Source organism: Syngnathus scovelli, chromosome 17, assembly GCF_024217435.2.
Source record: "Syngnathus scovelli strain Florida chromosome 17, RoL_Ssco_1.2, whole genome shotgun sequence".
Classification (NCBI taxonomy): domain Eukaryota; kingdom Metazoa; phylum Chordata; class Actinopteri; order Syngnathiformes; family Syngnathidae; genus Syngnathus; species Syngnathus scovelli.
Window position 1 is genome coordinate 7,588,189 of NC_090863.1, and position 27,631 is coordinate 7,615,819.

Here is a 27,631-nt window from a genome sequence, read left to right on the forward strand (position 1 = left end):
TTTTTTTTTCTTCTTATCTTTCTGCAGGAAAACATGTTTATGGTCCATCAAGTGTGTACATTGCATTGTGTTAAAAAAAAAAAAAAGAACTGGGAGCGCATGTCAAACGTAACTTCCGGTTCGCTTCGTTTGAACCTCGCAAGCAAATGCTCATGCGTTGATCCTTACAGGAACCAGAAGGTTATTTTTTACTTTTCCGTTTATTCTGCAGAAATACCCATGAATAATTAAGAAGGAATAAACACAAAGCGAGACTCTTTACAATCTCTTGTTTTGTAGCGTGTTATTGCTAACTTCCGTCTTCTTATTATCCGCCGGCGTTTTGTGGCTCTTTACTGCCCTCTTTTGGAATTCTCCGATACAAAAGAACCTTCAAATGGGGGCGACAAAGAGCTTGTTCAGTTAATTTGTTTGTGTTGATAATTTCCTTGAATTTTCTGCAGTGACAAGACGCGCTTGCCGCACTGCATAGCTGCATCTAATTGCTATTTAAAACAAAATAAAATGCTATTTAGTTTCATTCATGTTCTTTATGAAAATAATTATAGTGTGGTATTGAAAGCAAATATTTTTTAATGTTGAAAGCCACGAAGTTTAAGAAAATGGGCACGACTAAACAAACAACAAAGCCGGTATACAGTGAAATACGTGATCAAAATGCATTTGAGATGTACTGGGTGGGTGGACCGAGCATGCGCAGTTCAGTCACTGCTCGGCTCGGTTCGGCCTGGAAAAAAAGCAGAAGGCTCGGCGAGGAAAGAGGGAGCGAGGCAGGACAAGAAAGGAAAAGAAAGGATCACTCGAGTGTTCTATTCGTGTGAAAGTTTCTCCTGTACACTCCGTTATCCTCACGGATATTGTCACGTTCTGGACGATGGGAATAAATTCACTAAACTACAGCTCAACGAAGGACGTGACAGTGATGTGAGTTCGGAATTGTGATCCTCCAACCATCTGAACGCTTTTTTTCCATACTGCCTTTGAGTTCCAACGCGATGTCACCCGTCGGGAGGAATTCCTTCGCCTGACTCGTTTCGGTTACTCCTCGATCCTGACGCAGTGGACGATGGGAGATGCGGCGCACGACGGCGGCGTTAAGCGGACCTTCATCGTCCCCACCATAAGGAGCTTTGAGCACTATGACTTTACCAGGGCGAAGATCTCATCCAGCCTGACTTGGCTGGTGGCCAAGGCGTTTGGCTCGGGTAAGAGGTGTCTCCGTCATTTTTTCCCATCTACTGTAAACTCTTTAATCCTGACATGCAGTTCTGGTTAAATCTGATTTGTTTTGACATTTGATAAACATAGAAAATAACCTAAATCATTCTGCCACACCTAGATTTATGAATGAATGAACTCATTTAAAAAGTAATACTTCAAAGTCAGACTAGCTTATGAATATGCTATCCTTTGAGTATCCAGTATGTAAGACACAATTGCTCATATTTTTCCACATAATGACACATCATTTAAGTATTTTTGGGTGTGTGGACATAGGTCAAACCCACTGTGACTTGTTTATTGCTAACTATTATTCCCAAATACATAAAGAGAAAAAAACCCACACAATGTTAGCTGTTTACATGCAACTAAAAAGTTCAGCTTTAAAATCCTTAACCAGGTTTTTACGTTTAACAGATCTTTAGTATTATCCAACAGATTAAATAGTTGGCAGTCAACTTTTATAGGAACTGCCCCTGCACAAATCACAGCCTTTAAGCTTTTCTTGCCACTCATATTGAGACTTGCCAAGTCTCTGGATTTATTATCACTTGATGTGGATTTGTGCTGTTTTTTAATCATCACACATCACACTCGGCTGTGGAACTGCAACCGCTCGTGGAACTTTTAAAAAGTTCTATGCCCACTTGAATAGTTCAAGCAGGATACACATCTGAGAAAAGAACAAATGACCAAAGCGTGAATACTGCTTATTAATCAGACATGTATTAAACCCAGCCACACGTGATTCCTTTTTAACCACCAGAGACCATGAAGGATGCATAAGTAAGACAGAGAAGGCAACATGTGAGAACACCTCTTTGAAAACCTCGTTTTTTTCCCCCCCATGTCCCTCTGGTGACATACTTTCCGCTCCGAGCTTTGCCAAGAACTGTGGCCCAATTCATAACCAAAAAGCTGTGTGGCCTGGATTGGAATAGTTGATGTCTGTGGACAAAAGACCGTGTTTAAACATAAAAATGCAAGTACAGAAAAATAACTTCTGTATAGTGGTGGAACAGCTCAACTTGTCATTACTGACACGCTCTTCTTCTTTAAAGAACTAAATGTCCTGATTCCACAGTGCCTCCGGTGTTTGCAGCCAAGCATTGCAGTCCATTTTGTCTCAATGGCTGTAAGAGACGATCAATTAATCGATCAGGTCGTAGTTGGTCAATAGAGCCAACCAGTTGCAGTTTTTAATGTTCCACTCCACTCCAGTAGGTGGCAGTGATGCACATTGCAAAGTGGTTGGCAATTGTTTAAAAAAAAAAGTGGTTTTCTCAGTAATAAATTAAATATTCTGAATGTTAACTAAAATTATTTTCTGTTGATTGATGATTTTCACATCGCTGTATAACATTTTATAGAAATTATTCAAGTAGTTTTGGATTATGATTGGTGCTTGGGGGAGGAAGCAACAAAGCGTGAAAGAATTAATGCTATGCTACATTATTAAATTGAAACAGAACCGTGACAGTCACGTGTCAGCAATGCTAGCAGACCCCCCAATGACCCAGACTAGCTATGATGTAAGCAACATTGCCCATGCTCACTTCCCAGATGCCCTTAGATGGTTTTCATGCTATTCTCTTATATCATCAAAGCACAAAAAAGGGACAGCGGGTACCACAGTAAATTTGGATTACCATACTAATTTTACAAGGTATCCTAAATGGCTTGTGTAGAATAATGCATTGCAGTAAGGGCTTGAAGCTAAAAACATTGGTTAATATAGGACTGCAGCTGATTCTTTGGAAAACTGTGATTTATCATTTTATTTTTCCAACTAGCGTAGTTGCAATGTTAGCAGATAAACATTGCTGAGCTGTGTCCTGGGGGTATCCCTGTATAAAATTTTATAGAAATCATTCAAGTAGTTTTGGATTATGATTGGTGCTTGGGGGAGGAAGCAACAAAGCGTGAAAGAATTAATGCTATGCTACATTATTAAATTGAAACAGAACCGTGACAGTCACGTGTCAGCAATGCTAGCAGACCCCCCAATGACCCAGACTAGCTATGATGTAAGCAACATTGCCCATGCTCACTTCCCAGATGCCCTTAGATGGTTTTCATGCTATTCTCTTATATCATCAAAGCACAAAAAAGGGACAGCGGGTACCACAGTAAATTTGGATTACCATACTAATTTTACAAGGTATCCTAAATGGCTTGTGTAGAATAATGCATTGCAGTAAGGGCTTGAAGCTAAAAACATTGGTTAATATAGGACTGCAGCTGATTCTTTGGAAAACTGTGATTTATCATTTTATTTTTCCAACTAGCGTAGTTGCAATGTTAGCAGATAAACATTGCTGAGCTGTGTCCTGGGGGTATCCCAGGCAGCAGTCATCTACGTTCCTGGACTTCCTGTTGCAGTTACTTCCTGTCTTTTTTTCCTCTTTGATGGCCAACACAAAAGATATTTTCCTCCTAGTCCAGGCAGACTTTCTTGCGCTTTCTTTTATGTCAACAAAAATGTTTTCATGTTTTGTAAAGGAAAAGAACATTTGGCACTCCCTTACAAATGTACTTTTTAAATAGCTGTGACTAGTTGCCGTAGGATTTCTTCAAAAGTACAAGATAACACTAACTACTGCACCATTTAGTCACTAATCGTAAAGACACAGCGAGGGACGCATTAACCATAACCATTGGAAAATGGTAGCGGTTCAATCACAAGTTGTTTCTTTTTTTAGAACTGAACTTGCTGTTATTTATTAGTGGGACCAAATGCGAGAAAACGTCTTCTATTTGATGCAAGCAGCAAAAAAAATTCCCGCCAGGAATACCCATCTATAAACACTCAATGATATGCACATGAATAATCTGATGCAAAGGTGTGTGTGTGAGACCATGTGACTAAACAAACCATGTGATGGATACGCTTGTGTGTCTATTATACACTTACATCTGTGTGCAATGAGGAGCCCGCACTGTGTGAAGACAACTGTAATCCTATTACCTCATCACGTAAATCTGATTTGAAGAAAATAGCAGGCTGGGCTATTTCCAAGCACAAACAGACATGTAATTTGCAGCCATAGTCACACATTCCGAAGAAGTGAAGATTTAATCGGTGGATTTGATGAACTCTCTCAGCTCATTACTGTGATGCACAAAACATGCTATGCTAGCATTTATCCGCTACTCTACAAAATCTTTATGGTTGTGTTTCGGAGAGAATCTGGAATTTTTTGTCGCTATGGCAACAATGGAGATGAATTGACGAATCAATTCAACGCCCTGATCCTCTTGTTCTCTTTCTGACCTTCCAGATGAAGTGCCAGATGATCTGGTGGAACCTTTCTACAGGGACCAATACAACCAGGAGCACCTTAAGCCACCAGTGGCCAGCCTGCTCCAGTCTGCAGAGCTCTACTGCCGAGCGGGAAGCTTGATTCTGCGAAGCGATGCCGTCAAACCTTTGCTGGGTCACAACGCCGTCATCCAGGCGCTGGCCCAGAAGGGTTTATACGTCACAGATCAGGACAGACTCGTCACAGAGAGAGATCTGACCAGCACGCCTATACTCATGGTGAGTGAGAATAGCATGTCTCATGGTTGGCGACCATCACGTTAAAAGGTGTTGTCTGCATTGCAGTGTGCCCTCCCCTCCCGGACTCCTCCTTCTGCCATCTTTCTCACGCTTTCATTCTTCTCTCTCTCTCCTCTTTGTCACCTGCCCGTCATGTGACAAAACATGTCTTAAGTAAAAGAAATGTCAATAACGTAGTCAAGCGAATGTCGATTTTTATCCAGGCTTTGGTCACAAAGCTTCAGAAATCTTTTTTTTTTTATTCTCAAAGACCCTGCTTTTGACTTTTGAGTGAAACTGATGACCTCACGCTTTTCCAAAGACTGTGTAAGAAGAACTCACAGTAGTAGGACTGTAAGTCAGTGAGTCAGAGTATAAATGGATGCAGAAAAAAAGGGGGGGGGGGAGATTGAGGGATGCTGACGAGTAGAAACTCTTAATAAAAGAGCGAGATGGGGCGTAAAGGAAAAGCATGGAAAAGCACGAGGGAGCAAGAGGAGGAGGGGGACATGACGGGCAGTACTGCAGCAGAGTGGTGGGCGGGGTCTCGCAGTGAGTCAACGTGTCTGTTGCCACCCCCTCCCCTTTCCACTCAACACACACACACACTGCAAAGTCTGTCAGACCTTCACAAATGTGAGCATGACTGTACGTGCGTGAAGCAGACACTTTTTTGCTGGGGTGGGGGCGGGGCTAGGAGGTCACTTATGTATGCTCAGCAGCCTTGACCTTTGTAAATATCTTCAAGCAAGGTCACACAATAGTGAGGATGAATACTGATGCTTTAATATGAACGCTTTTAATTTTAGCAAGCTAAATTTGTCCAAACTAGCTATGTAGGTTTTTTTTTTGTACTGTATATTGAATTCTTGGCACCACTCCCTTACATATTAAGAGATAAGCTTCTTGCCCTCATTAATGATTAAGAAGTTTTATGCAAATTAAAGCTCAGTGAAGCTTTAATCAGTAAAAAAAAAAAAAAAAAGGGCTGTTGGTTTTGATGGGAATCTTTGCTGGCTCTCCAGTCTTAAGCCACTCTGCCCAAAGCTTAGTCAGTCATCCTGCATTACAGCTGCATGCGATGTCAAATATTGGGTAATGTTTGTACAATGATGGAATTCTGAAACATGTTTACAAAATGTGACCGCTCAAAGGAATGTAGGTTTTGTGTACGGTTTCTGATCAGACGTCACGCCTCTGAATGCTAGCTGTGCTGTCAGTCATTAAATGTTTGGTGAAGATTTAGGTGTTTTGCAAATGTGAAAAGTGAGCATTTTCCTCTCAGATCAAGTGTCTTTGATTTTCTTATTATGAGATAATAAAAAAGAGCTGCTGACATCAGGCCCTTTTTGACTCAGGTTTTGGTGTCACGTATCATACTTATTATTCTTCTCGAGTAGTATGTTTCCAGCGGCATATTTCTTTCAGAGCACGCTGTCTGTTTAAATTGGCAGGATGAGCATGTGGAGAAGACGTCAAGCACCAGCAGAGTCTTTTTATTTTTTTTTGAAGGGAAACACACCCTGCTAGCCAACAGAACCGTCGCTTGCGGGATGAGGTCTTGTAGGTTACGGAGCAGCTGACTTGAGATGTTTGTTTTGAGAAGATGGATGCTTTGCTAAGCTACAATAGTTTGAAGTGGATCTGCAGTGTGGCAGGAAAGGGAAGTGGAGGTCAAATGGCCCAGCCTGGTCCAGAGTTAGATTAGAAAGGCCAGCAGAATGTCAAGCTTTGTGCGACCCTATTTTGTGCGAGTCTCGGACAAAGTGCTTAGTATTTTAATAGAGGGTGCAGTGAGAAATGGGCGTTAGCGCCGTTGTGGGAGTGAACACACCCAAACTGATTCTCCGCCAATCAAAGCAGCGCCCCTTATTTCCTTTTAAGATGCGTTCTCTACATATTGCTGCAACTTACTGAGCAGTTGTGATCTTTCTTGTGTATTATTTTCCATGTTTTTATTATACTGCCCCTAGTGGTCAAATCATGAACACCAGGAGAATCTTTTGATTTTACCTGCAATATAATGAAACATTTAAGTAAATTGATCCACCTACTATTGGATCTCGTTAGCAATTAGCATGATTGAAACTGTGACACATTTCTCTACAGACATCCCACTTGGCACTGATTGACACATTGATGATGGCGTACACGGTGGAGATGATGAGCGTGGAGCGGGTGATGTCCTGCATCAACAGACATTACGCCGCTGGGCCCTCGCACATCGACACGCAGGTGCTCGAGCAGCCTTATGACACCGAGGACGCCATCACCACCTGGCTCAACAAGGTAAGAAGTAAATACACTAGCAGTCAAATTCCGATTTCAGCGGATCGGATCACATTTATGTCAGAGTTTATGAAGCACTAAATCAATCACATCAGCCTCATCTTTAAAAAAAAAAGTTAATTCAGAGAATTGTTTCTAAATACATCTTTCTGCAGTTCTCATGATGGCTCTCATTCAACATGTGATCCCTGTTCACATTTTCGAGCCAAAGGCAAAGACAAGCACGACGTATTTGCAGATATCAAAACACACAGTGGATTGTTTCCGTTTGTTCAGAACTGCATGCTTTGGATTGGCTGATTAATTCCGACATCCCCAGGCCACGATGTTACATCACAGTAAAGTCAATAATTAAAGGAGGTGCTGAAAGCAAAATTACATTTTATGTGTGGAGGCTTTTGTTTCTATCTCCCACTTTTGCCACCTGTCAACACAAACTCATCATTAGCGCTTGATGCCTGCGTGAAATGTGACCTTTGTTATGCTATCGCTGCCATTCCACAGGTGAACGAACACCTGAGGGACATTCTTGTCGAAGAGCAGAAGCTGAAAGAAGTTTCCCAGCAAGACTCAAACATTACGCCCAAGGTAAAAACACCCACTCTTCCCAAATCATCTTTTTAATTTTGCTTGTGCGGCTAGTTGTCTTTTTACACCCCCTTTCAAAAACCTAAAAATAATCCAAACTCCAGATAAAATCAAGTACCGTATTTTCCGGACTATAAGGCGCTCCTAAAAACCTAAAAGTTTCTCAAAAGCCGACAGTGCGCCTTATAGTCCGGTGCACCTTATATATGGACCAAATTCCTAAAATGACTATGAATCATGAATCAAAAAGACTATGGATCATTATTTTGTGATTATAAAGTAAGTTGAAATAAAAAAGATAAAATGGAGAATGATTTGATTTGGATTAAAAATCTGACATAATGCATTAATGGTGCACCTTATAGTCCGGTGCGCCTTATATAAGGACAAAGTTATAAAATGGGCCATTAATTGAAGGTGCGCCTTATAGTCTGGTGCGCCTTATAGTCCGGAAAATACGGTATATATTTTGCCATTTTAATTATTTGATACTGCACAGGCCTAAAAGTTCGCATTTGTCCATATGGCGGGTCAAACTCATTATTTCAATTCATCTTAAGCTAGCTGCTACTTCATTAGCCGCCCCTGCACAATAATAACAACAGTACTAAATCACACACACACACAGATGAACTGCTCAGTCATGCGCCAGCTGCAGGGAAATGTTGGCACAAGCTGCGGCATTGCTGTCAGAGCGGACAAAGACGGACGGGAGAGAAAGACACAGAGGCAAAGTGAGGATGGGGCCATCCGAGTGAGGGAGAAAAAAAATGTGGCAGAGGGATGCTCAGTCAGCTGAGGCAAAAAGAGGCTAGCCTGGTTGCTAGTTATATAAGGACCCTATGACACAACCAGCACGTGGAGACACAGATGTACATTTCACACTGAAACATATGGTGCCTAATTTGATCATGTGATTGATTTACCACCCTTTGTTTGATTTGTAATTGGCATATTACAGCAATGAGGGATGGCGAGGTCTTTTAAAGTGTGTTCACTCTCTGTCTAGTCCGGGAGCCCCAACAGACGACTATTCATTGAGCTGGATATAGTCTTTGGAGGCATTTTCACACACACTTACACACTCGTGCAGGAGCACAAGACACTTTGTCTATTCTGGGACGCTGTGAATAATCATTAACGGTGATCTTATGACTAATTGCATAAGCACATTTGTGGGTGGAGATTGTGAGAATGTCAAATGTGCACAAACTCTTGATTTTTTTTTTTTTCCTGTAAATCAAATGTGTAATTGAATCCTTCTAGGTTTTGACATTTTGAAAGCTTTTGTTTATACAGCAACAAAACTTGCTTGTCACTAGCCCTAATACCAATCTCTCCTGTTGTTGTCCAATCATCTGTCACCATCAAGTTTCCCAACAAATGGTACTGGAGACTTGTACCTGTAAGTCCATTCAGTCATAAAACACACTTGTCCCCCACACCTTGTGTCTAACCAGAATCCAGTCACATTTGCCCCCTTCCAACTCCAATCCTCTTTGCATGTAGCCTCAAACCGTAATATAAAATGGCAGACAGGCTGGGGTGTCAAACTCATTTTTTTGGGGGGCCGCATTGTAGTCAAAGCTTCTTTCGGAGGGCCATTATGACTGTCAACCCAAATAAATGTATGAGCACCTCATATTATATACAGTAAAAGCTACAAAACAAACGGACAAATAACTCGTTTTCAAATCAGACGAGTAAAAACTGGTCAAATATTGAAAAAAAAAAAAAAAGATATTAAAAGTGAAGACAATTTGCAATTCTAGTAATGACTCACAGATTTGATGCACAATTTGTCTTTGCGGGCCACATAAAATTATGTGGTGGGCCGTGATCTACAGTTAGGAAGCCTGTTATTAAGTTCTAACTCTTATGTGGACATTTTATATTTAAAAAAAAATCTCATGGCACAAAAAGTACCGTATATATACTGAAATAATGACGATCCTTACCTTCAAATTTCCTTATGTAATGTCAAATCGGGGCTCATTTAGTTGACCACAAAGCTATTGCATTGTTTACACGGCATTAGAACTTCTACCATCTATTGGCGAATTTAAAATTATATTGTGTGTAGATACACAATGCTGTATTTGGTATAAATAATTTCAAACAAATGACAGGTGAAATAATTTGTTTGGTTAATGCTGCCACTTACTTCAGATTATTTGCATGTTTAATTGATTGGTCCCTCCCTCGTTTGTGTGCATGAAAAAAACAAAAAGCTGTATCCCAACCAGCCCGATGACACATACAGTATCATATTTGTGATGATGTGCGGTTGCCATGGTTTCAGGCTCGCTACAGGAGGGCGCATATTCAGCAGAACAGCGCACCTTTGCTCCCCCTGGTGGACAACCTGCTGAAAGACAACACAGATGGCTGCGCTCTGGCGGCTTTGCTCCATTTCTACTGCCCACAGGCTATTCGCTTAGAAGGTGGGGGTCCACATGTTTTCTGCACATGTTACTTTGATGTTTTATTGCTCTAGAAAATGATGAACAAATCCACTAATTTCACACGACAGCTACAAACAAGCTATCAAACCTAAAGCAACTCAGTGGAGATGATGACCTTAGAAAAATTGCAAGGCAGGAAGGAAGGAGGAGAAACAAAGGGCATTTTTCTGAGCGCTCTCATTTCTAAAAATGCTTTGGGTCGGGTTGTGATTGGTCGCAAGAGCTGTGTGACTTGCTGGCTGCTATTTCAAAGATAAACAGCTCCTCTGAGCACTCTCACACAGAAGTGCACCAGATGTGAAAGTTGGCAACATTTCTTACCAATTTAAAAAAAAAAAATCATTAATGTGTTTGTTGATACAGTTAAAGATCATCTGAAAAAATACTATAGCTATAGCATAGTCAAACCGCACAAATCTTGATGATTCAGCCATTTTTGAATTTGTCATACATTCTTTCAAGACTACTGGAGCAGTTTGAGCGACTAACTGTTTGCACTTAAGAGGACATATTTTAAGTTAAAGTACAATATACTTGTTCCAAACAGTTTTGGACCAATTTTTGCATGACATGAATAGAAAATATTTTCTTTCCAGTTTAAACATAGCCTTATCTTCCCCTCTCTTCCTGTCACCCCTCCCTCCCATTTGTGCACGCTTGACCCCGCCCCGGGCCGAGCAGATATCTGCTTGAAGGAGATCATGTCACTGGCTGACAGTCTGTACAATCTCCAGCTGGTGCAAGACTTTTGCAGGACTAACCTAAACCACTGTTGCCACTTCAGCCTGGAGGACATGCTGTATGCACATGCATCCATTAAGGTAGGCAACCCCATCAAACAATTTAAATCCCTCCCGATTTGATCCCCAAAAAAATAAATTGAAATGAAATCCCATGTATGAACTGTATGAAACAAATCTGCCTTTAAGTAGGTAATAACTCACAGCATCAAACTAGAATTTCCAATAATTAATATAATTTAATATTTGTCAATGTGTAAAAAAATGAATTTTAAGTTAATGCATTAAAATTATTTGTAATGGGTAAAAATAATGAAAATGCGGTAAAAGATGGTGTTGGAATGTGGATTCAGCTGAAAGGCATTAAAGAGAAGTTATTTTGGAGAATAATAAGAATGACAGCGGGATATTCGCAATTGGGGAGAATGTGTCATGCGAGAAAGACTGAAATGCGTTGTTATTGTGTGACAATTCATGCGCATGCAAGGACGTGGAGACATTTTGTTGCTAGAGCGAGGATTGTCGCGCCGCCAGACGGAATCATTGTGACAGTCTGTGCGTGACCCCGAGCATCAGTAAAACAGAGGACAAACCAATCCTGGCCTGTCTCTGCCTGCCTCTCTTGTTTGCTCCCCTGCTGCTTTTTGTACAGCAACAAAAACATGAGAACTTTACACACAATACAAGCACCGATTGTGGCTAACTGACGCTAACTTGCTGTGTCATTGGAGCTCTCTCTTGGCCCATGTTGTCCGAATGGATTTGTAGTTAACATTTTCCTACTGTATCCATTTGTGCACGTTTGACATGCATAAACTGATTTCCAGATGGAATTTTGACTACTTTCAAGAGGCTTGTCATTAAACATTTCCCAGTACATGTGCTGTCACGTCTTATCCAGTTACCTAGCAACAACAGTCTTGACCTAATAGATCAACCCAATGGTTTGGAGAACACGGTGATCATCCGGCATTTTAAACATACTGCATTCATGTAAATGATTTGACTGACATGTTCACGACATGTATGTCTCATTATTGTGCCTGTGTGTTCTTTCAGAGTAACTACCTGGTGTTTCTGGCTGAGCTTTTCTGGTGGTTCGAAGTGGTCAAGCCCTCGTTTGTACGGCCCAGAGTCTTTAACCCGAATGGTACGGTCTTGCATCTTGGTGGATCAATAGTATTTGACATTGTGTAAACTAATTGTAAACTCTGTAACTCCGCAGCCTGTGACCCTGTAACGTCCCGTAGAAATATGGCTCCTGTGTCCAAACAGAATAATGTCGACAGGCCTGATAGCCCAGATGACGTCGCGGATGAAGGTATGTCATTTTGTGTTCTATCCTGTCTGATACAATTACTCATGCATAAAGTAGTGCTTTGGCACCATCTTGCAGCATCTGATTGACTAATCTGGGCGTTCTGGAGAATTCACAGTGTGGATTATATTGTACTGAAACTTTTGCCCTTTTGTCTGAACTAGGTCTAATGAAGAGATCTACCTCTATGTCCTTTGTGGATGGTTGTGTTGGGACTTGGCCACAGGAGAGACGGTTTGTACTTCAATTCCACACCTTCCCTACAAAAACGATATCTTTAAAAAACAAATTCCTCCCTCAGCTCTTCCGCACGTGGAATCTCCTTTGAAATTCCTCTGGATGGCGACGCCACATTGCCGCTCTGTGAGGCGCCCTCCCTCCGCGGCATGACCCGCTCTGCCAGCAGCGACGGCATCGGGTTCAAAGTTCACCATGCATCGCCTCGAGGTGGCATGAAGCGTCACGTGTCCCTCGCGCCTGTCAACGTGAACGGACAAAGTAGACACATCGCAGAAGATGAGGAAGACTTCAGCCCCCGCAAACCACTGGGGAGGAACAACACCTTCTCCATCAAGAACCAAAGCAGGTGAGTAGAAAACAATGTCAGACATTGGCTAATCCTGAAGAGAAGTCAAAAAGTGGTGCTAGATGCTTCACAGTCATGACCCATCTGCCCTGACCTTAGGCATCCCAATGGAGTCCTCTCCGCCGACACCAATCACCATGGTAACCACAGAGGCCACATCAGTCCCTCGACCCCGCCGAGCATCGAGGAGGCGCTAAAGATTATCCACGACACAGAAAGGCCCCACGCCAGCCTGGGCATGGGAGACAGGGACAATGGCTTCTTTCTCCACAATGCTCGACCTTCGGGACCTCCGGGGGCTGAGGGTCAAGGAGATGACCCGGGTGCAGCGAAGGCCCGCTTCAATGACCATGACCCTAATTCACTCTCAACAGACGACACAGGCATCCACGTGAGGACGGAGGAAATCCAAAGCCTGGATGAGGACTCATCTCTGAGAGACTATTCAGATATAGACCCAGACTGTGAGACCACGTCACGCTCTTGCCCCGAGAGGGAGAGCAACTGGGAAGGCCGGCGCAAAGGGGTTGGTGAGTCCAACCCCGGATCCAGCTGCGGCAGAGGCGATGGGGAAGACAGAAGCTCAGCGCCCACGCTGCCCAGATCTCACACTGTGAGCCCCGCCTCATCCTGCGGTGGCTCCGGAAGCGGCGTGGTGCGCATGACCAGCTTTGCGGAGCAGAAGTTCAGGAAATTGGAGGGGAGGAGCAGTGGAGGAACCACACCAGAGAGTGCCGATGTTAGCACGCCAGTGAAGAACAGCTACTCACAGGTTTGTGTTGTGTCTACAAGGAATACTTTTCCAGTCTTTGGCACCATCTTGTGGCCTCTTTGGCATTTGGAAAACAGCAAACTGTTCAACCTTTTGTCCTTTATTTAGATCGGTACACCTCCTTTGCCAATCACATCACCCTCTCCGGTCACTCCTTCTCCCCGAGACCCCTCCCACCTGATAGCCTCAGAGATGATCCAGCTGAGGATGAAGCTGGAGGAGAAGCGCAGGGCCATTGAAGCCCAGAAGAAGAAAGTAAGAAAAGGAAAAAAAAAAGCACTTGAAATTGCCCTCGTCCTGGCTGGTAGAAGTCATATGATCCTCTTCCCAGGTGGAGGAAGCATTCACGCGGCATCGTCAGAAGATGGCCAGAACAGCTTTTCTGAACGTAGTGCGAAGAAAAGGAGTCACGAGCCCGCTCAGCCCCAATTCAGCCGGAGCTCAAACACCTTCAACAAAGACGCTAACCAGCCAAGGCAGCATGGAGAGGGCGGAGCGATGCAAGCCCGATGGTGCGGCTCCCAAATCCCCCTGTGAAGATGGAGGTGGGATGCAAACAAATGTTGGGAATAGTGTGTGTGTGTGTGTGTGTGTGGGGAGGGGGGGATCTATTTTTTCATTATTTATGTTTTATTTTTTAATAAAAAAAACAAATATTGATTTATTTATTTCATTATACATATTTTTATCTATTTTTTAATTAAAAAATAAATGGGGATCACAGTAATTTCCCCTCAGAATGTTACAAACGAATGGCAATGATCCAACCAATCCTTGCAGATTTAACCCCAGGGGAATCGGACCTCGCAGAGTATACTCGCTCCATCGAGAGGCTCAACACGTCACTGGGCTTCCTGCAAACGGAGATGCAGCGGCTGGCTCAGCAGCAGGAGAGGATCATGTCCATGAAAGAAGAACAGCAAAAAGCCTGGGTCATTCCTCCCCCTGCACCATCACCACACAGGTAGCCCGAACATTTCATTAGAAGATCCATTTAGACGGCTTTATGAAAAAAGAGTGTATTTCCTCCCTAGGCAGCTCCGTGAGTTGCGCAGCAGTAGTGTCGCAGGCCGAGCATCAACCAGAGGTTCGGTGGGTTCCTTATCCCCCGTTTTGTCCTCGTCCTGTTCTGCCAATCCCGTGAGCCGTCCCTCCACCGGCCTTAAGCGACGGCCCGCCTCCTTCCACGCCAGGACGCCTCGGACGCCGCGGCCAAACGATCTGAAGATCACGCCCATTAACCGAATGCTCAACACACCCACCTCGGTGGACAGCATACCGAGACTGAGGCGCTTCACGTCCAGCCAAACGCACACCTGCTCCTTTGCGTACCTGAGTCCCGATGCGGAAGCCAGGGAAAGCAAGAGCAGGGAGAGCAAGGAGAGCAACGAAGACACTAAGGGCAAAGAGGTGGTGGAGAAGAATCGTGCAGGCAGTCCTCAGCCTCCTGCAGCCAAAGAGAAAGAAGAGGAATCCGTCGAGCCAGAGGATAGTCGGCGTAGGAATGAAAAGCCAAGGACTTCAGAGGTCTTGTGTCAACCCGTGTCCGAGACACAAGGCAACAAGCACCCTCAGGAAAAGAGAGAACTTGTGGAGGTGACACTGTCTGGAGTCTGGCCTCAAGAGAGCCAAGCTCAGGACACGACTGGAGAAAGTGACCAGAAGATGTGCTGTGGGTTCTTCTTCAAGGTGAGTTGCCGATCATTCTGGATGAAAAGTAAAAATAAAAAGTTGGATCTTTTAAAAATATAAATTATTTCCCACATCCATTAAACACCAGGATGATGCAAAAGGTGAAGAGGACATGGCGGCCAAGAAAGCAGCTCTGCTGGAGAAGAGGCTGCGGAGGGAAAAGGAAGCCCAGGAGAAGAAGCAGCAGCAGGAGCTGGACCAGGAGCAGAAGAAGGAAGCCGCACGGTCCGTCTCTTTCCATTTTGAAAGCACTCAAGTTCTAGTTTGACGTCAATGAGCTTTCCTGTTCATTAGGTTGAAAGCAGAGGAAGAGCAACAGAAGACGGACGATGAGAAGGACAGGAAAGAATACATCAAGAAAGAGTTTCAGAGGAGAAAGCAGCTCAAGCTAATGCAGGAAATGGATCAGGCGGTCAAGCCCCGATGTGGAAGTTTCAAGAAGAAGCCTCGCCCAAAATCCATCCACAGGGATGTCATGGATTCCTCTACTCCGCCTGTGAGAGCAGCAGGTGAGCCACGTGCGAATCCCATGCAAAAAAAAAAAAAAATTACGTAACAACGTGTGATATTGTTGTGCTTGCTGAAGGGGTGCGTCCTCGAGGCTACTCGGTGTCCAGCGTTTCTTTGGCCTCGCTTAATCTGACTGACAATGAGAGCAACCATCAAGATAACAAGAAGCACTACAGGTAAATCATTTTCTCCACTTTTCATTGCTGTGGATTTCACATTCTTTTTAGTAAAAAGTATCCCACTGTTCGTTCACCCACGCAACACTAACTAGACTTGAAATGCATACTAATGACTTGTTCTATTTTTTACACCATTTTTTTTTGTGTCCTTGTCTCCTTTCCCCTCTATTGCATGCTTCCCTCAGAGGCAATAAAGTAGCTCCTTCTCACGTTGCGTTCTTTCTAAACTCCCCCAAAGAAAGAAAGGGAAGGTCAGTAGCCTTACTAAGACGTCAACACAAGCTGTTGTTTCGGTGAAGGTAGTTGTTGTTGTCTCATGTCGGTTCAGCTTTTTTTCTTTTTGCATTTTCAAATTTGCTTTGCTTGGTGTCTTCCGTACACTTTGCAGGCTAATTCCCATCGCCATCCTCCTCGCAAATGCGTACCTCGAATATTATGTGTCCTAATCCCTTGCTATCTACAGGCCAGACTCTGCTGGGGGCTTCTCCTCGTGCCCCTCTGCTGGTAGTCGTAACGGAGAGAAGGATTGGGAAAATGAGTCAACCACTTCCTCCACTCCATCCAACACTGAGTACACAGGTATTGAGCATTGTGTGTGTGTTTTTTTTTTTTTTTTTTGGGGGGGATTTGCTCAGCCTGACATTCTCTTGTTGCAATCCAGGACCCAAACTATACAAGGAACCCAGCGCTAAATCCAACAAGCATATCATCCAGAATGCCCTGGCCCACTGCTGCCTGGCTGGAAAGGTCAACGAAGGGCAGAAGAACAAGATCATCGATGTACGTCTTTGTCGTTTGAATGCTGAAGAGCACCCAAAAACTCCCAGTTGAAGTAAATTGCTAAGCTAAAGTGCACTTAGCTTAATGCTAACGAATGCAAATCACTACAGATGGGTTAAAGTCTTGCATTCTTCATTTCAATAACTCATTTCCGGCATGTCAGTTCAGTGTCAGCTCTTCAGCATTCCCTCGTGATTTCTCTTGATAAGATAACATCTCACAGTCACATTTTTGCTATACCTCCTCCACAGGAAATTGAGAAATCTGAAGCCAATAACTTCCTGGTGTTGTTCCGCGACACCGGCTGCCAGTTTCGCTCGGTGTACGCCTATTGCCCCGAGACGGAGGAGATCACGCGGCTGACCGGCATCGGGCCGAAGATCATCAGCGCCAAGATGATCGAGCATCTTTACAAGTACAACTCTGACAGGAAGCAGTTCAGCCAGATCCCGGCCAAAACGATGTCAGCCAGCGTGGATGCCATCACCATTGCCAGTCATCTGTGGCATAGTAAGAAGCAGGGCACCCCCAAAAAGATGCACTTGAAGTAGCAACTTTCTCTGGAATATGAAAAACCATTTGAAGATTTATTCCATATCCTTTGGTATTCAAATTAAGGTCCATGTGTTATAATGCACAGGATTCAGTGCACTAGTAGAGGAATGTCTTACATTATTTTTTCAGATTTCAGCAGGAGACTCACTCACTGTTTTTGTGCTCAGACCAAAGCCATGTTTCGTATAAAAGTATTACTTTGACGCAATCTTGTGCCATGTTGGGGCCAAGGAACTATGTTGGTGAGGGGAGGAGTTTCACTGAGTCAGGCCTTACTTAGCCTTTGTCTGGTTGTTAAAAGTGCTTTGCTGCCATCTTATGGCCACTATATGCAATTACAAACCTTTTGGGCTTGCTGTCCAACTACCTGCAGATTCTGCCTTTCACGATAACATTTTTGCACACTAGTTTGGATTGCTAGTAGTTCAACTCCACTAGTTGATATATGTATGTTACTAGTAGTGCTAGTGAAGCTCAAGACCTATTAGAATTTCATTAGTAGTACCAGTAAGATGCATTTGCCTTTTGTTTACCAGTGAAGACAAAATGGACATGGACCTTAAGATGGATTTCAAGGATATGTATTAAATGCTCAAACCGATTTCCACACTGGAAACACTTTCGATTCTAAGATCAAGAACTGGAAGGTAGAAGATAAATAAATTTCCCAAACATCATACAAGACTTAAACGGACACCATGTTTCCTCACGTGCCAAAACAGATCAAAAATAGGCAAGTGACGTCTGGTTGGAACTCCAAAGTGAATGTCCCGCCTCAGTGAGACAGAGCGGTTTCTGTGCGGCCTTATGTTTGTTTTGTGTTTGTTGTGATGGTGTCGTTTTTGTCAGCGCCATGCAAAGGGCCCGCCGGTCTGATCAGGGATCAGATAGAGGCGGCCTTTACAATTCTTGCTACACAGGTATGTTTTTTGGTGTGTATTTCAAGTGCCAAGAAGAGTGTTTGCCATTCCCAGTGATCATATCGCCAACAACCCTTTGTGGAATGCACCAGTAAAATACTCTTTTATTTATTTCAGTTTTATAATGCGTCCAATATATTTTCAAGGCAGTTTTATTCAGAGCAGCGTAATTGTCTTGAATTTATTTGTATATAATGGCACGTGAACTAGCAAGCAGCCTTTGAGTAGCTTTTTTAATTTAACAGATATATACATCATTCCCACGTGTTCAATCGGGGCCTTTTATGATATTGCAATTTTTTTCACAGGTATTTGCTTTTATTGTAACATCCACAAAGTGTGATCCATCCTCACTTTCACCGACTGACAAAAGTTGTGCAATGGCATCATGTGATCAGTGTTGTCTTGACTAACATCCTGACTGTCCACAATTGTAAATATGACTTTTATGATTTTATGTTCAGGTATGTATTAGCACTGTACAGATGTATTTTGGCATACAGTAAAGTATTTTTTTGTAACATTTAACAGTTGGATACTGATGAAACGGTGTGTTTAAAGAAGGTTGACCATGTGCTGTAAAATGAAACGCGAGGAGGCAATGAATGAATGAAGATTTTACAGAGACTGAAAAAATGATGACATTTCATCTATGCTAGTTTTTCCAACCTGTAATTTTCATTTTACTGAATATGTTCAACAGACCTTGTACATTTGTTGTGTTATTCAACTAGTCTTAAAGCTTTATTAAAATGCAGCAACTTTTGAGAGTCCTGTCTATTTTATCATGTATCCGTACTTTTGCCACTTTTTAACTTTTATCTGGGTGAATTTAGAATAAACATGATGCATTTTCAAAGTCATCTGTAGTTACATGGGGTCAATTCGACCCCAGGCTGTTTTGGATTTATATATTTGTCATTCTGGTGTTCTTTGAAGAACGTTTTATTTTTAGCTACTTGTGAACTTTGTGAACGACTGCCTTGTGTTGCCATGGTGACAAAGCAACAAGTTTTTTCTGTCACCATGGCAACACAAATTATTGTTGTTTTTAAATTGTTATAATCACATTCTATTAGTAATTTATCGTCATCAACGTAAAATTCATTGTTTCGTTTGGCAGTGACCATGAAGGCAGCACCAGACTGGGCTGGGCCGGGGCACACGACTATCAAGCCGGGAGGAGGGGGTCACAGTCGGCTTGAGGAGGACGACGTGACTGTAGGCAGACAGGACGCCTCCAGTCAAACAACACCGAGTGCTGTGTTCACTTCTCACGTCACGGAGACACGGCGACTGTGTGTTTTCACCCCATGTTTTTCTCCTAACTGGTGAGTATTTCTCACGGTTGCCCCTCAACTACTGACGTCGCTTGTCGCCGGGGAACAGAGCACCCCACCCGGCTAACAAGCCGATGATGATGTCTTCTTCCTCCCCCTTCTCCTGTCCTCGGCTAGGAGAAAGCTAGTCAAATCTCCCGCCTGGTAAATTAGCCAGATTGGTATGAGCTCTTAATGGTAACTATTTACTGCTTTTGCTGTAATCCGACAGCTCACTCGGCATGTAATGCTAACAAGTAGCTTAATCTCCTTATGGCTCTTTGCTAACCGACGCTCTCTTGCATGCTAACCTAGCATCGTTTATAATATTGATATATTTCGGATTTTGTTGTTGTCTTTTTATATTTAAAGGCACGCTTGAATATTTTGGGTTTATCGCCAAAATTGTTCGTCATCATTCACTTCACCTTGAATGGATGAGTCTGCGAGGTGTTTCGACATTGAATTGAACACGAGTATAATTATTAAACTGTTAAATTACTATGCATCACTGACGGGTGATCATTATCATCATTAGTGCAAGGGAAATTAAATGAAGATGTACCTAATTGATGAGTCTGTCTTTGTGGTAAAATCAATGCAAATCAAAATTCAACCTAATTGGTATTAAGGTTATGAGGGAGTCCTTGGAAAAATGACACTAAAGTTTGAGAACACCTTTTGTTATATGAAATCCTGCAGAAGAGCATCTTTTATTTTAAAACTGGATAGTTTTTCATTAGCATTTTGTTCCAGCGTCATATGGATTTACTTTGTGTATTGCTATTTGCAGCCCGTCGTCACCATGACAGAGGAAGAAACCATAAACGTGAAGGAGGTGGAGATCATCAAGGTGATCTTGGACTTCCTCCACTCCAGGAAGTTGCACATCAGCATGCTGGCTCTGGAAAAGGAGAGCGGCGTCATCAATGGCCTCTACTCTGACGACATGCTTTTTCTCAGGTACCCTCGATCACAACACATTTTTCTCCTCTTGTGTTTTTTTTTGGGGAATATTAAAAATTGTGGACTTTTGTGATTGTTTTAGGCAACTCGTGCTGGATGGTCAATGGGATGAAGTCCTGCAATTTATTCAGCCTTTGGAGTGTATGGAGAAGTTTGACAAAAAGAGGTATAACTGGATTGTTTTTTTTTTTTAGTATCAGTCTTTGTTGTGACAAATGAAAATACACCCTAGATGGCATCAAAACATCACAGTGACTAATTCTCCATCCCAGGTTCCGTTATATCGTGCTAAAGCAGAAGTTTCTGGAAGCGCTGTGTGTGAATAACGCCATGTCTGCTGAGGATGAGCCACAACATGTAAGGAAAAACACAACAGTTGTAATTATAATTTCAGCATTAAAATAAATCCAGTTGGATCATTTGTGTTTTTTTTTTTGTTGTTTTTTTAAGTTGGAGTTCACCATGCAGGAAGCAGTTAAGTGTCTGCACACCCTCGAGGAGTTCTGCCCTTCAAAAGACGACTACAGCAAACTATGTCTACTGCTCACCTTGCCTCGCCTCACAAACCATGCTGAGTTTAAGGTAAGAAATTTCTTGCCATTGTGTCCCCTTGTGGTTGCATTGCTTTTGACTCTCCTCCCGTTGTCATGTCAGGACTGGAACCCGAGCACGGCCCGGGTGCAGTGTTTTGAAGAGGCTTGCGTCATGGTGGCCGAGTTCATCCCGGCGGATAGAAAGCTGAGTGAGGCTGGATTCAAAGCCAGCGGGGATCGCCTATTCCAGCTGCTCCTCAAAGGAGTCCTTTATGAGTGCTGTGTGGAGTTCTGCCAGGTTGGGACTGAATGTAGTACAGTAATCCCCTGCTATTTGGGGTGTGGCGGGGTCATTGTTGGCGTCAAATAATTCTGATCTGTTTGCATCCAGAGCAAGGCAACAGGCGAAGAGATCACCGAGAGCGAGGTCCTGCTGGGCGTGGACATGCTGTGCGGCAACGGCTGTGACGACGTGGACTTGTCCCTGCTGTCCTGGATGCAGAACCTGGCCCACAGTGTCTTCTCCTGCGCCTTTGAACAGAAGCAGCTCAACATCCACGTGGACCGTCTGGTCAAACCGGCCAAGACCGGCTACGCCGACCTGCTCACGCCGCTCATCAGCAAGCTGTCTCCGTATCCATCCTCGCCCCTACGGCGCCCCCAGTCGGCCGACACCTACATGTCGCGCTCTTTAAATCCGGCTCTGGACGGGTTGTCCTACGGGCTGTCCAACCAGGACAAGCGAGCGAGTGGCGGCGAGGTCGCACCGGGTAAAGGCGTCTCCCCCATGTCTCACTCTTTTGCAAATTTCCACTACCCCGGAGCAGGCGGTCAGAACCTCAGCAGGAGTCTCATGATGGAGAGCTCTGACTGCCATAGCATTTTTGAGGAATCACCAGAAACGTAAGTGAAACGATCTACTATAAAAATCTTCTTTCTTAAAACAGAGGAACAAAAGAACTAGCTTTTGAGATCACATGTGTACGCGTGTAGGTCAAGGACTGACACGCCCGTGGATAGCATGATGGCTTCAAGCGCAGCTCAAAACTCGCGTCCCGCCTCGGCACCTGGAGAGGATGCACCACCGGTTGGCTCTGCTGAACAGAACGAGGTCAATCCCAAACTTTCTGATAGGATAATGCTACAGCCAACCGATCCTTTGTGTGTAGTGTATAATGCATGGCTGTTCTGCTTCCCCCCGCAGCTCTTGGACTCCGCCGAGAAGTACGAGGAATATTACCGTCAGCGCCTACGTGTGCAACAGCACCTGGAGCAGAAGCAGCAGCAGAGGCAGATGTACAAGCAGATGTTATTGGAAGGCGGCGTGCAGCCGGAACCTCCACCCAGTGACTTGCAGCACAGCCTCACGGAGAAGTTTCTCAACAGGTAAAAAGAACAAGAGAACTACAGAAGCTCCGGCTTGTCCGATGTGAGCTTCTGTCCGACGAGCACCATCTGTGCTGCCCTGGCGGGCAGGCCTTTTTAGAAAACGCATTGAAGTCGAGCCCGATGTGTGTCGTCAGGTCCATCCAGAAGCTGGAAGAGCTCAATGTGGGAATGGAGGATTTAGGGGATGAGGTGAAGTCGTTGGCCCAGCAGTGCAACGGCAACACGCCCGCCTCCGAGTGCAACAACAACCCCCCTTCTGTCAGCCTGGAGCACAACAGGAGCCGCGGGGGCGGGCTGCTCAGCAGCACGCCACAGCACGTTGCGGGTGGCCATCTGGTCTCGCCCCCAAATGAATCCCCCGTCATCCAACAGAGGTTGGAGGCATGTCGCAAGGTTCGCAGTCTAACAAACAGAGAAGTCATTTTTTTGCGTGTGTGTTTGTCGACAGCGGGCAGAATCACAAAGCAGGTTCACAAGGTGATTCACCGGGATCATTATCCCGCAGTACAGAGGTGCGTTCACACAGAATGTACACACTCGCTTGTTTTTAATATCGAGGTCCTACTTTTTTTTTAAACGGATCTAATCTTTTTTTTTTTTAACAGGGTGGCGAGAAAGAAAAAAGACTGTTCGTACCCGTGCATACTCTCGAGGACACTCAGGCTGTCCGTGCCGTTTCCTTCCACCCGTCTGGGGCCCTCTACGCTGTAGGCTCCAACTCCAAAACACTCCGCGTCTGCGCTTATCCGGAAACGCTTGACCCCAGGTGAGTGTAGCAGTCAAACAAATATGTAGAAATTGACCACAGTATTATTATTCCTCCCTTTGCTCATGTTTTACTTTGGGTAGTGGCTCAAGTCCAATGAAGCAGCCGGTGGTCCGTTTCAAGAGGAACAAACACCACAAAGGTTCAATCTACTGCGTGGCTTGGAGCCACTGTGGGCAGCTCCTGGCGACTGGCTCCAATGACAAATATGTCAAAGTTCTACCGTTCAGTGCGGAGACCTGCAACGCCACAGGTACAGTAAGTGTGTCTGGATGGACTTGTGGAAAACCACTGCCAAACTTTTTATCTCAGTGTCGTCATGTGAGTTCTCCTGATTACACTGCCTCCTGGTGGCCATGGCAGGCATTAAAAAAAGTCACTGTGTTTCCCCACAGGCCCTGACTTGGAGTTCAGCATGCACGACGGAACCATCAGGGACTTGGCCTTCATGGAAGGCCCAGAAAGCGGAGGGGCCATCTTGATCAGCGCCGGAGCAGGAGACTGCAACATCTACACCACCGACTGCCAGCGAGGGCAAGGCCTGCACGCCCTCAGCGGGCACACGGGTTGGTACTCACTGATGCCAGCCAGCGCCCAGCCGGGGAGGCCATTCGGGCGGATGTGCATTCAAACGTGCGCTTTGTCATTAGGTCACATCCTGTCTCTTTACACGTGGGGCGGCTGGATGATTGCATCCGGCTCCCAAGACAAGACGGTGCGTTTCTGGGACCTTAGGGTGCCCACCTGCGTGCGAGTGGTGGGCACAGCCTTCCACGGCTCAGGTATTGACAACAATTGTAGACCCTAAGAGGAACTCTCACAGGGTTTGCTGACATGGGCGCATCTGCATCTCCTCCTCAGGCAGCCCCGTGGCCTCGGTCGCGGTGGACCCAAGTGGCCGTCTCCTAGCGACGGGACAGGAGGACAGCGCTTGCATGCTGTATGACATCCGGGGAGGGCGCATCGTGCAGGTGTACCGCCCCCACGGCAGCGACGTGCGCTCGGTCCGCTTCTCTCCCGGCGCGCACTACCTGCTCACAGGCTCCTACGACACCAAAGTCTTGGTCACCAACCTTCAAGGTCAAGTGGTCGACCAATCCTGGGAGCTTGTCCTAGTGCATTTCATGAGGATGCATGCTGTTGAGTGTGGCTCCCTCTGGTGGTACTACTAGTATGCAAAAGAATGCCTTAAACTTTAGTCAAATGGAGTCCAATGCATTGGTTCTGAGCAATTCAGTTGTGATGAACATTGAAGTATAATTTTACATTATTCTGCGTACAGGTGACCTGACCAAGCAGCTGCCCGTGACACTGGTGGGGGAGCACGGCGACAAGGTGATCCAATGCCGCTGGCACACCGAGGACCTCTCTTTCCTGTCATCATCCGCCGACCGTACTGTCACGTTGTGGACTCACAACCCTTGACACGGTCGCACACACATGGCACAACTTCTAACCTTGGCAGTGTAGGGAATCACAATGATCATAAACTAGCACATGTGACACTCCTTCACAATATGAAAATTCGGCATTCCATACTAGGAGCACGCAGATGTGAGCTCTTGCACACTTTTTGCCTCACTAGCATCGTAGTTGATCACTGGTATACACACACACACACACACACACACACACACACACACACACACACACACACACACACTGTATGCACATGAGTTGCATGCGCTTTCACTGACAGGAACGAAGCTCGTTTTCATGATGGTGCCTTTCTTGAGTTGTCAACACAGCAGATCCGATCAAATTCAATGTTTTTTTTGCCAACCCGTTTCCTTTAGCTACTGTTGTAGTTTTTCTTTTAAATAATTGTTTGGGAGAAGTGGAAGTAATCATGTGAAATTGCAATTTGCGATCGTTCAGTGTGTCGAATAGCAATCTTGTGGCAGCTTTTACGGTCTGGTGTTGCCTACCAACATGCTGATAGTACCATACGTGTAAATTGTTCTTAAATCGAGTCATCAGTATTTTTTTGAAGGAGCCATTATAAACAATGAGCGATTCAATCGCATGGCTTAAAAACAATTGCTGCGATTGTTATCAGCGTCCAAAAGGAATACAAGCCTTTAGTTTTATTTTCGTTTTTTTTTTTTTTTTCATTTGTAGTTCTTTTATTTAAATGCTGCTGTAAAGATGCCCCATCAATAAGGGGCAGTCAATCCGCTTACTAATTTTATGCACAGTAAATAGGAAGTTAATATTTATTTGAAGCCAGTATTTGGGACATTGATTAAGTTCAGTTCTTGATATTTAATGCACTTTGCTGTTTGATGCAACTGTTTTATCCTTGTGAATTATTTTCAAACGTTTTGAATCCTTGCATAACACCAAACTAATACATGCATATTTATGTCTGTTACGATTATGTACAGTTAGTATGTTTTTTAAATGCTAGTGACTGATGTATTAAGCCTCTTATTTTCTGAAAAATAAAAAAGGGATTTAATTTAATGCAAGCTAACAACAGATTTATTGTTTTTAAATGCTAGTGACTAATGTATTAAGCCTGTCTTATTTTCTAAAAAATAAAAATGATTTAATTTAATGCAAGATAACAGATTGATCTCATGTTCAATAAAGTTTCTTTACATCAGTGCTTCCCAATTATTTTCTGTGATGCCCCCCTTAGGGAGAAGAAAACAGGGTGTGGCACTTTTCATTTTCAGTTAAGCTTTGGCCATGATATTTCCTTAATAAAATGGCCTGTTATTAGGTACACTTGAAAATGGCAGTGTGCCTAATGGAGTGTCCGTGTGATTCCCTCGTTAAGTGCAGGTGCGTGAAAACTTTTAGCCACTTTTGAACGTGAAAGAAGCTAAAAGTTTTCACGCACCTGCGCTTAACGAGGGTCACTTGGAAAACATGTTGGAACGTGGCCCCGAGGACTAGAGCTTGACACCTGAGACCTTTGACCATGATATTTCCCTAATAAAGTGGCCTGTTATTAGGTACACTTGAAAATGGCGGTGTACCTAATGGAGTGTCCGTGTGAGTCCCTCGTTAAGTGCAGGTGCGTGAAAACTTTTAGCCACTTTTGAACGTGAAAGAAGCTAAAAGTTTTCACGCACCTGCGCTTAACGAGGGTCACTTGGAAAACATGTTGGAACGCGGCCCTGAGGACTAGCGCTTGACAACTGTGACCTTTGACCATGATATTTCCCTAATAAAGTGGCCTGTTATTAGATACACTTGAAAATGGCGGTGTACCTAATGGAGTGTCCGTGTGATTCCCTCGTTAAGTGCAGGTGCGTGAAAACTTTTAGCCACTTTTGAACGTGAAAGAAGCTAAAAGTTTTCACGCACCTGCGCTTAACGAGGGTCACTTGGAAAACATGTTGGAACGTGGCCCCGAGGACTAGAGCTTGACACCTGAGACCTTTGACCATGATATTTCCCTAATAAAGTGGCCTGTTATTAGGTACACTTGAAAATGGCGGTGTACCTAATGGAGTGTCCGTGTGAGTCCCTCGTTAAGTGCAGGTGCGTGAAAACTTTTAGCCACTTTTGAACGTGAAAGAAGCTAAAAGTTTTCACGCACCTGCGCTTAACGAGGGTCACTTGGAAAACATGTTGGAACGCGGCCCTGAGGACTAGCGCTTGACAACTGTGACCTTTGACCATGATATTTCCCTAATAAAGTGGCCTGTTATTAGATACACTTGAAAATGGTGGTGTACCTAATGGAGTGTCCGTGTGATTCCCTCGTTAAGTGCAGGTGCGTGAAAACTTTTAGCCACTTTTGAACGTGAAAGAAGCTAAAAGTTTTCACGCACCTGCGCTTAACGAGGGTCACTTGGAAAACATGTTGGAACGCGGCCCTGAGGACTAGCGCTTGACAACTGTGACCTTTGACCATGATATTTCCCTAATAAAGTGGCCTGTTATTAGATACACTTGAAAATGGTGGTGTACCTAATGGAGTGTCCGTGTGATTCCCTCGTTAAGTGCAGGTGCGTGAAAACTTTTAGCCACTTTTGAACGTGAAAGAAGCTAAAAGTTTTCACGCACCTGCGCTTAACGAGGGTCACTTGGAAAACATGTTGGAACGCGGCCCCGAGGACTAGAGCTTGACACCTGTGACCTTTGACCATGATATTTCCCTAATAAAGTGGCCTGTTATTAGATACACTTGAAACTGGCGGTGTACCTAATGGAGTGTCCGTGTGATTCCCTCGTTAAGTGCAGGTGCGTGAAAACTTTTAGCCACTTTTGAACGTGAAAGAAGCTAAAAGTTTTCACGCACCTGCGCTTAACGAGGGTCACTTGGAAAACATGTTGGAACGCGGCCCCGAGGACTAGAGCTTGACACCTGTTACCTTTGACCATGATATTTCCCTAATAAAGTGGCCTGTTATTAGATACACTTGAAAATGGCGGTGTACCTAATGGAGTGTCCGTGTGATTCCCTCGTTAAGTGCAGGTGCGTGAAAACTTTTAGCCACTTTTGAACGTGAAAGAAGCTAAAAGTTTTCACGCACCTGCGCTTA

General features: G+C 44.2%; 2 protein-coding genes across 4 annotated transcripts; both read left to right on the forward strand.

Moving 5' to 3' along the window:
* Window positions 1-409: 409 nt before the first annotated feature.
* camsap2b (calmodulin regulated spectrin-associated protein family, member 2b) lies at window positions 410-18,926 on the forward strand. 3 transcript variants are annotated; one of them, XM_049747253.2, is made up of 22 exons: window positions 410-1,205; window positions 4,503-4,762; window positions 6,872-7,051; window positions 7,556-7,639; window positions 9,942-10,083; window positions 10,786-10,925; window positions 11,904-11,994; window positions 12,070-12,165; window positions 12,327-12,396; window positions 12,464-12,748; window positions 12,848-13,520; window positions 13,629-13,775; window positions 13,852-14,065; window positions 14,301-14,484; window positions 14,555-15,209; window positions 15,301-15,437; window positions 15,507-15,721; window positions 15,799-15,898; window positions 16,087-16,152; window positions 16,365-16,480; window positions 16,563-16,681; window positions 16,933-18,926. In XM_049747253.2, the coding sequence occupies exons 1-22, from the start codon at window positions 1,067-1,069 to the stop codon at window positions 17,230-17,232; spliced, it is 4,413 nt and encodes a 1,470-aa protein (XP_049603210.1). In that variant the 5' UTR covers window positions 410-1,066; the 3' UTR covers window positions 17,233-18,926. The 3 variants fall into 3 exon arrangements, with proteins under 3 accessions (XP_049603210.1, XP_068509639.1, XP_049603212.1); XM_068653538.1 differs by having other exon boundaries at window positions 13,852-14,032; XM_049747255.2 differs by lacking the exon at window positions 16,087-16,152.
* Window positions 18,927-19,519: 593 nt separating this feature from the next.
* On the forward strand, window positions 19,520-25,737 carry wdr47a (WD repeat domain 47a). Its single transcript, XM_049747264.2, has 17 exons — window positions 19,520-19,673; window positions 20,269-20,438; window positions 20,524-20,607; window positions 20,714-20,798; window positions 20,892-21,023; window positions 21,096-21,272; window positions 21,366-21,877; window positions 21,968-22,085; window positions 22,179-22,360; window positions 22,498-22,737; window positions 22,812-22,875; window positions 22,969-23,129; window positions 23,213-23,382; window positions 23,525-23,695; window positions 23,780-23,911; window positions 23,991-24,209; window positions 24,412-25,737. The coding sequence occupies exons 1-17, from the start codon at window positions 19,671-19,673 to the stop codon at window positions 24,552-24,554; spliced, it is 2,763 nt and encodes a 920-aa protein (XP_049603221.1). The 5' UTR covers window positions 19,520-19,670; the 3' UTR covers window positions 24,555-25,737.
* The last annotated feature ends 1,894 nt before the right edge of the window (window positions 25,738-27,631 follow it).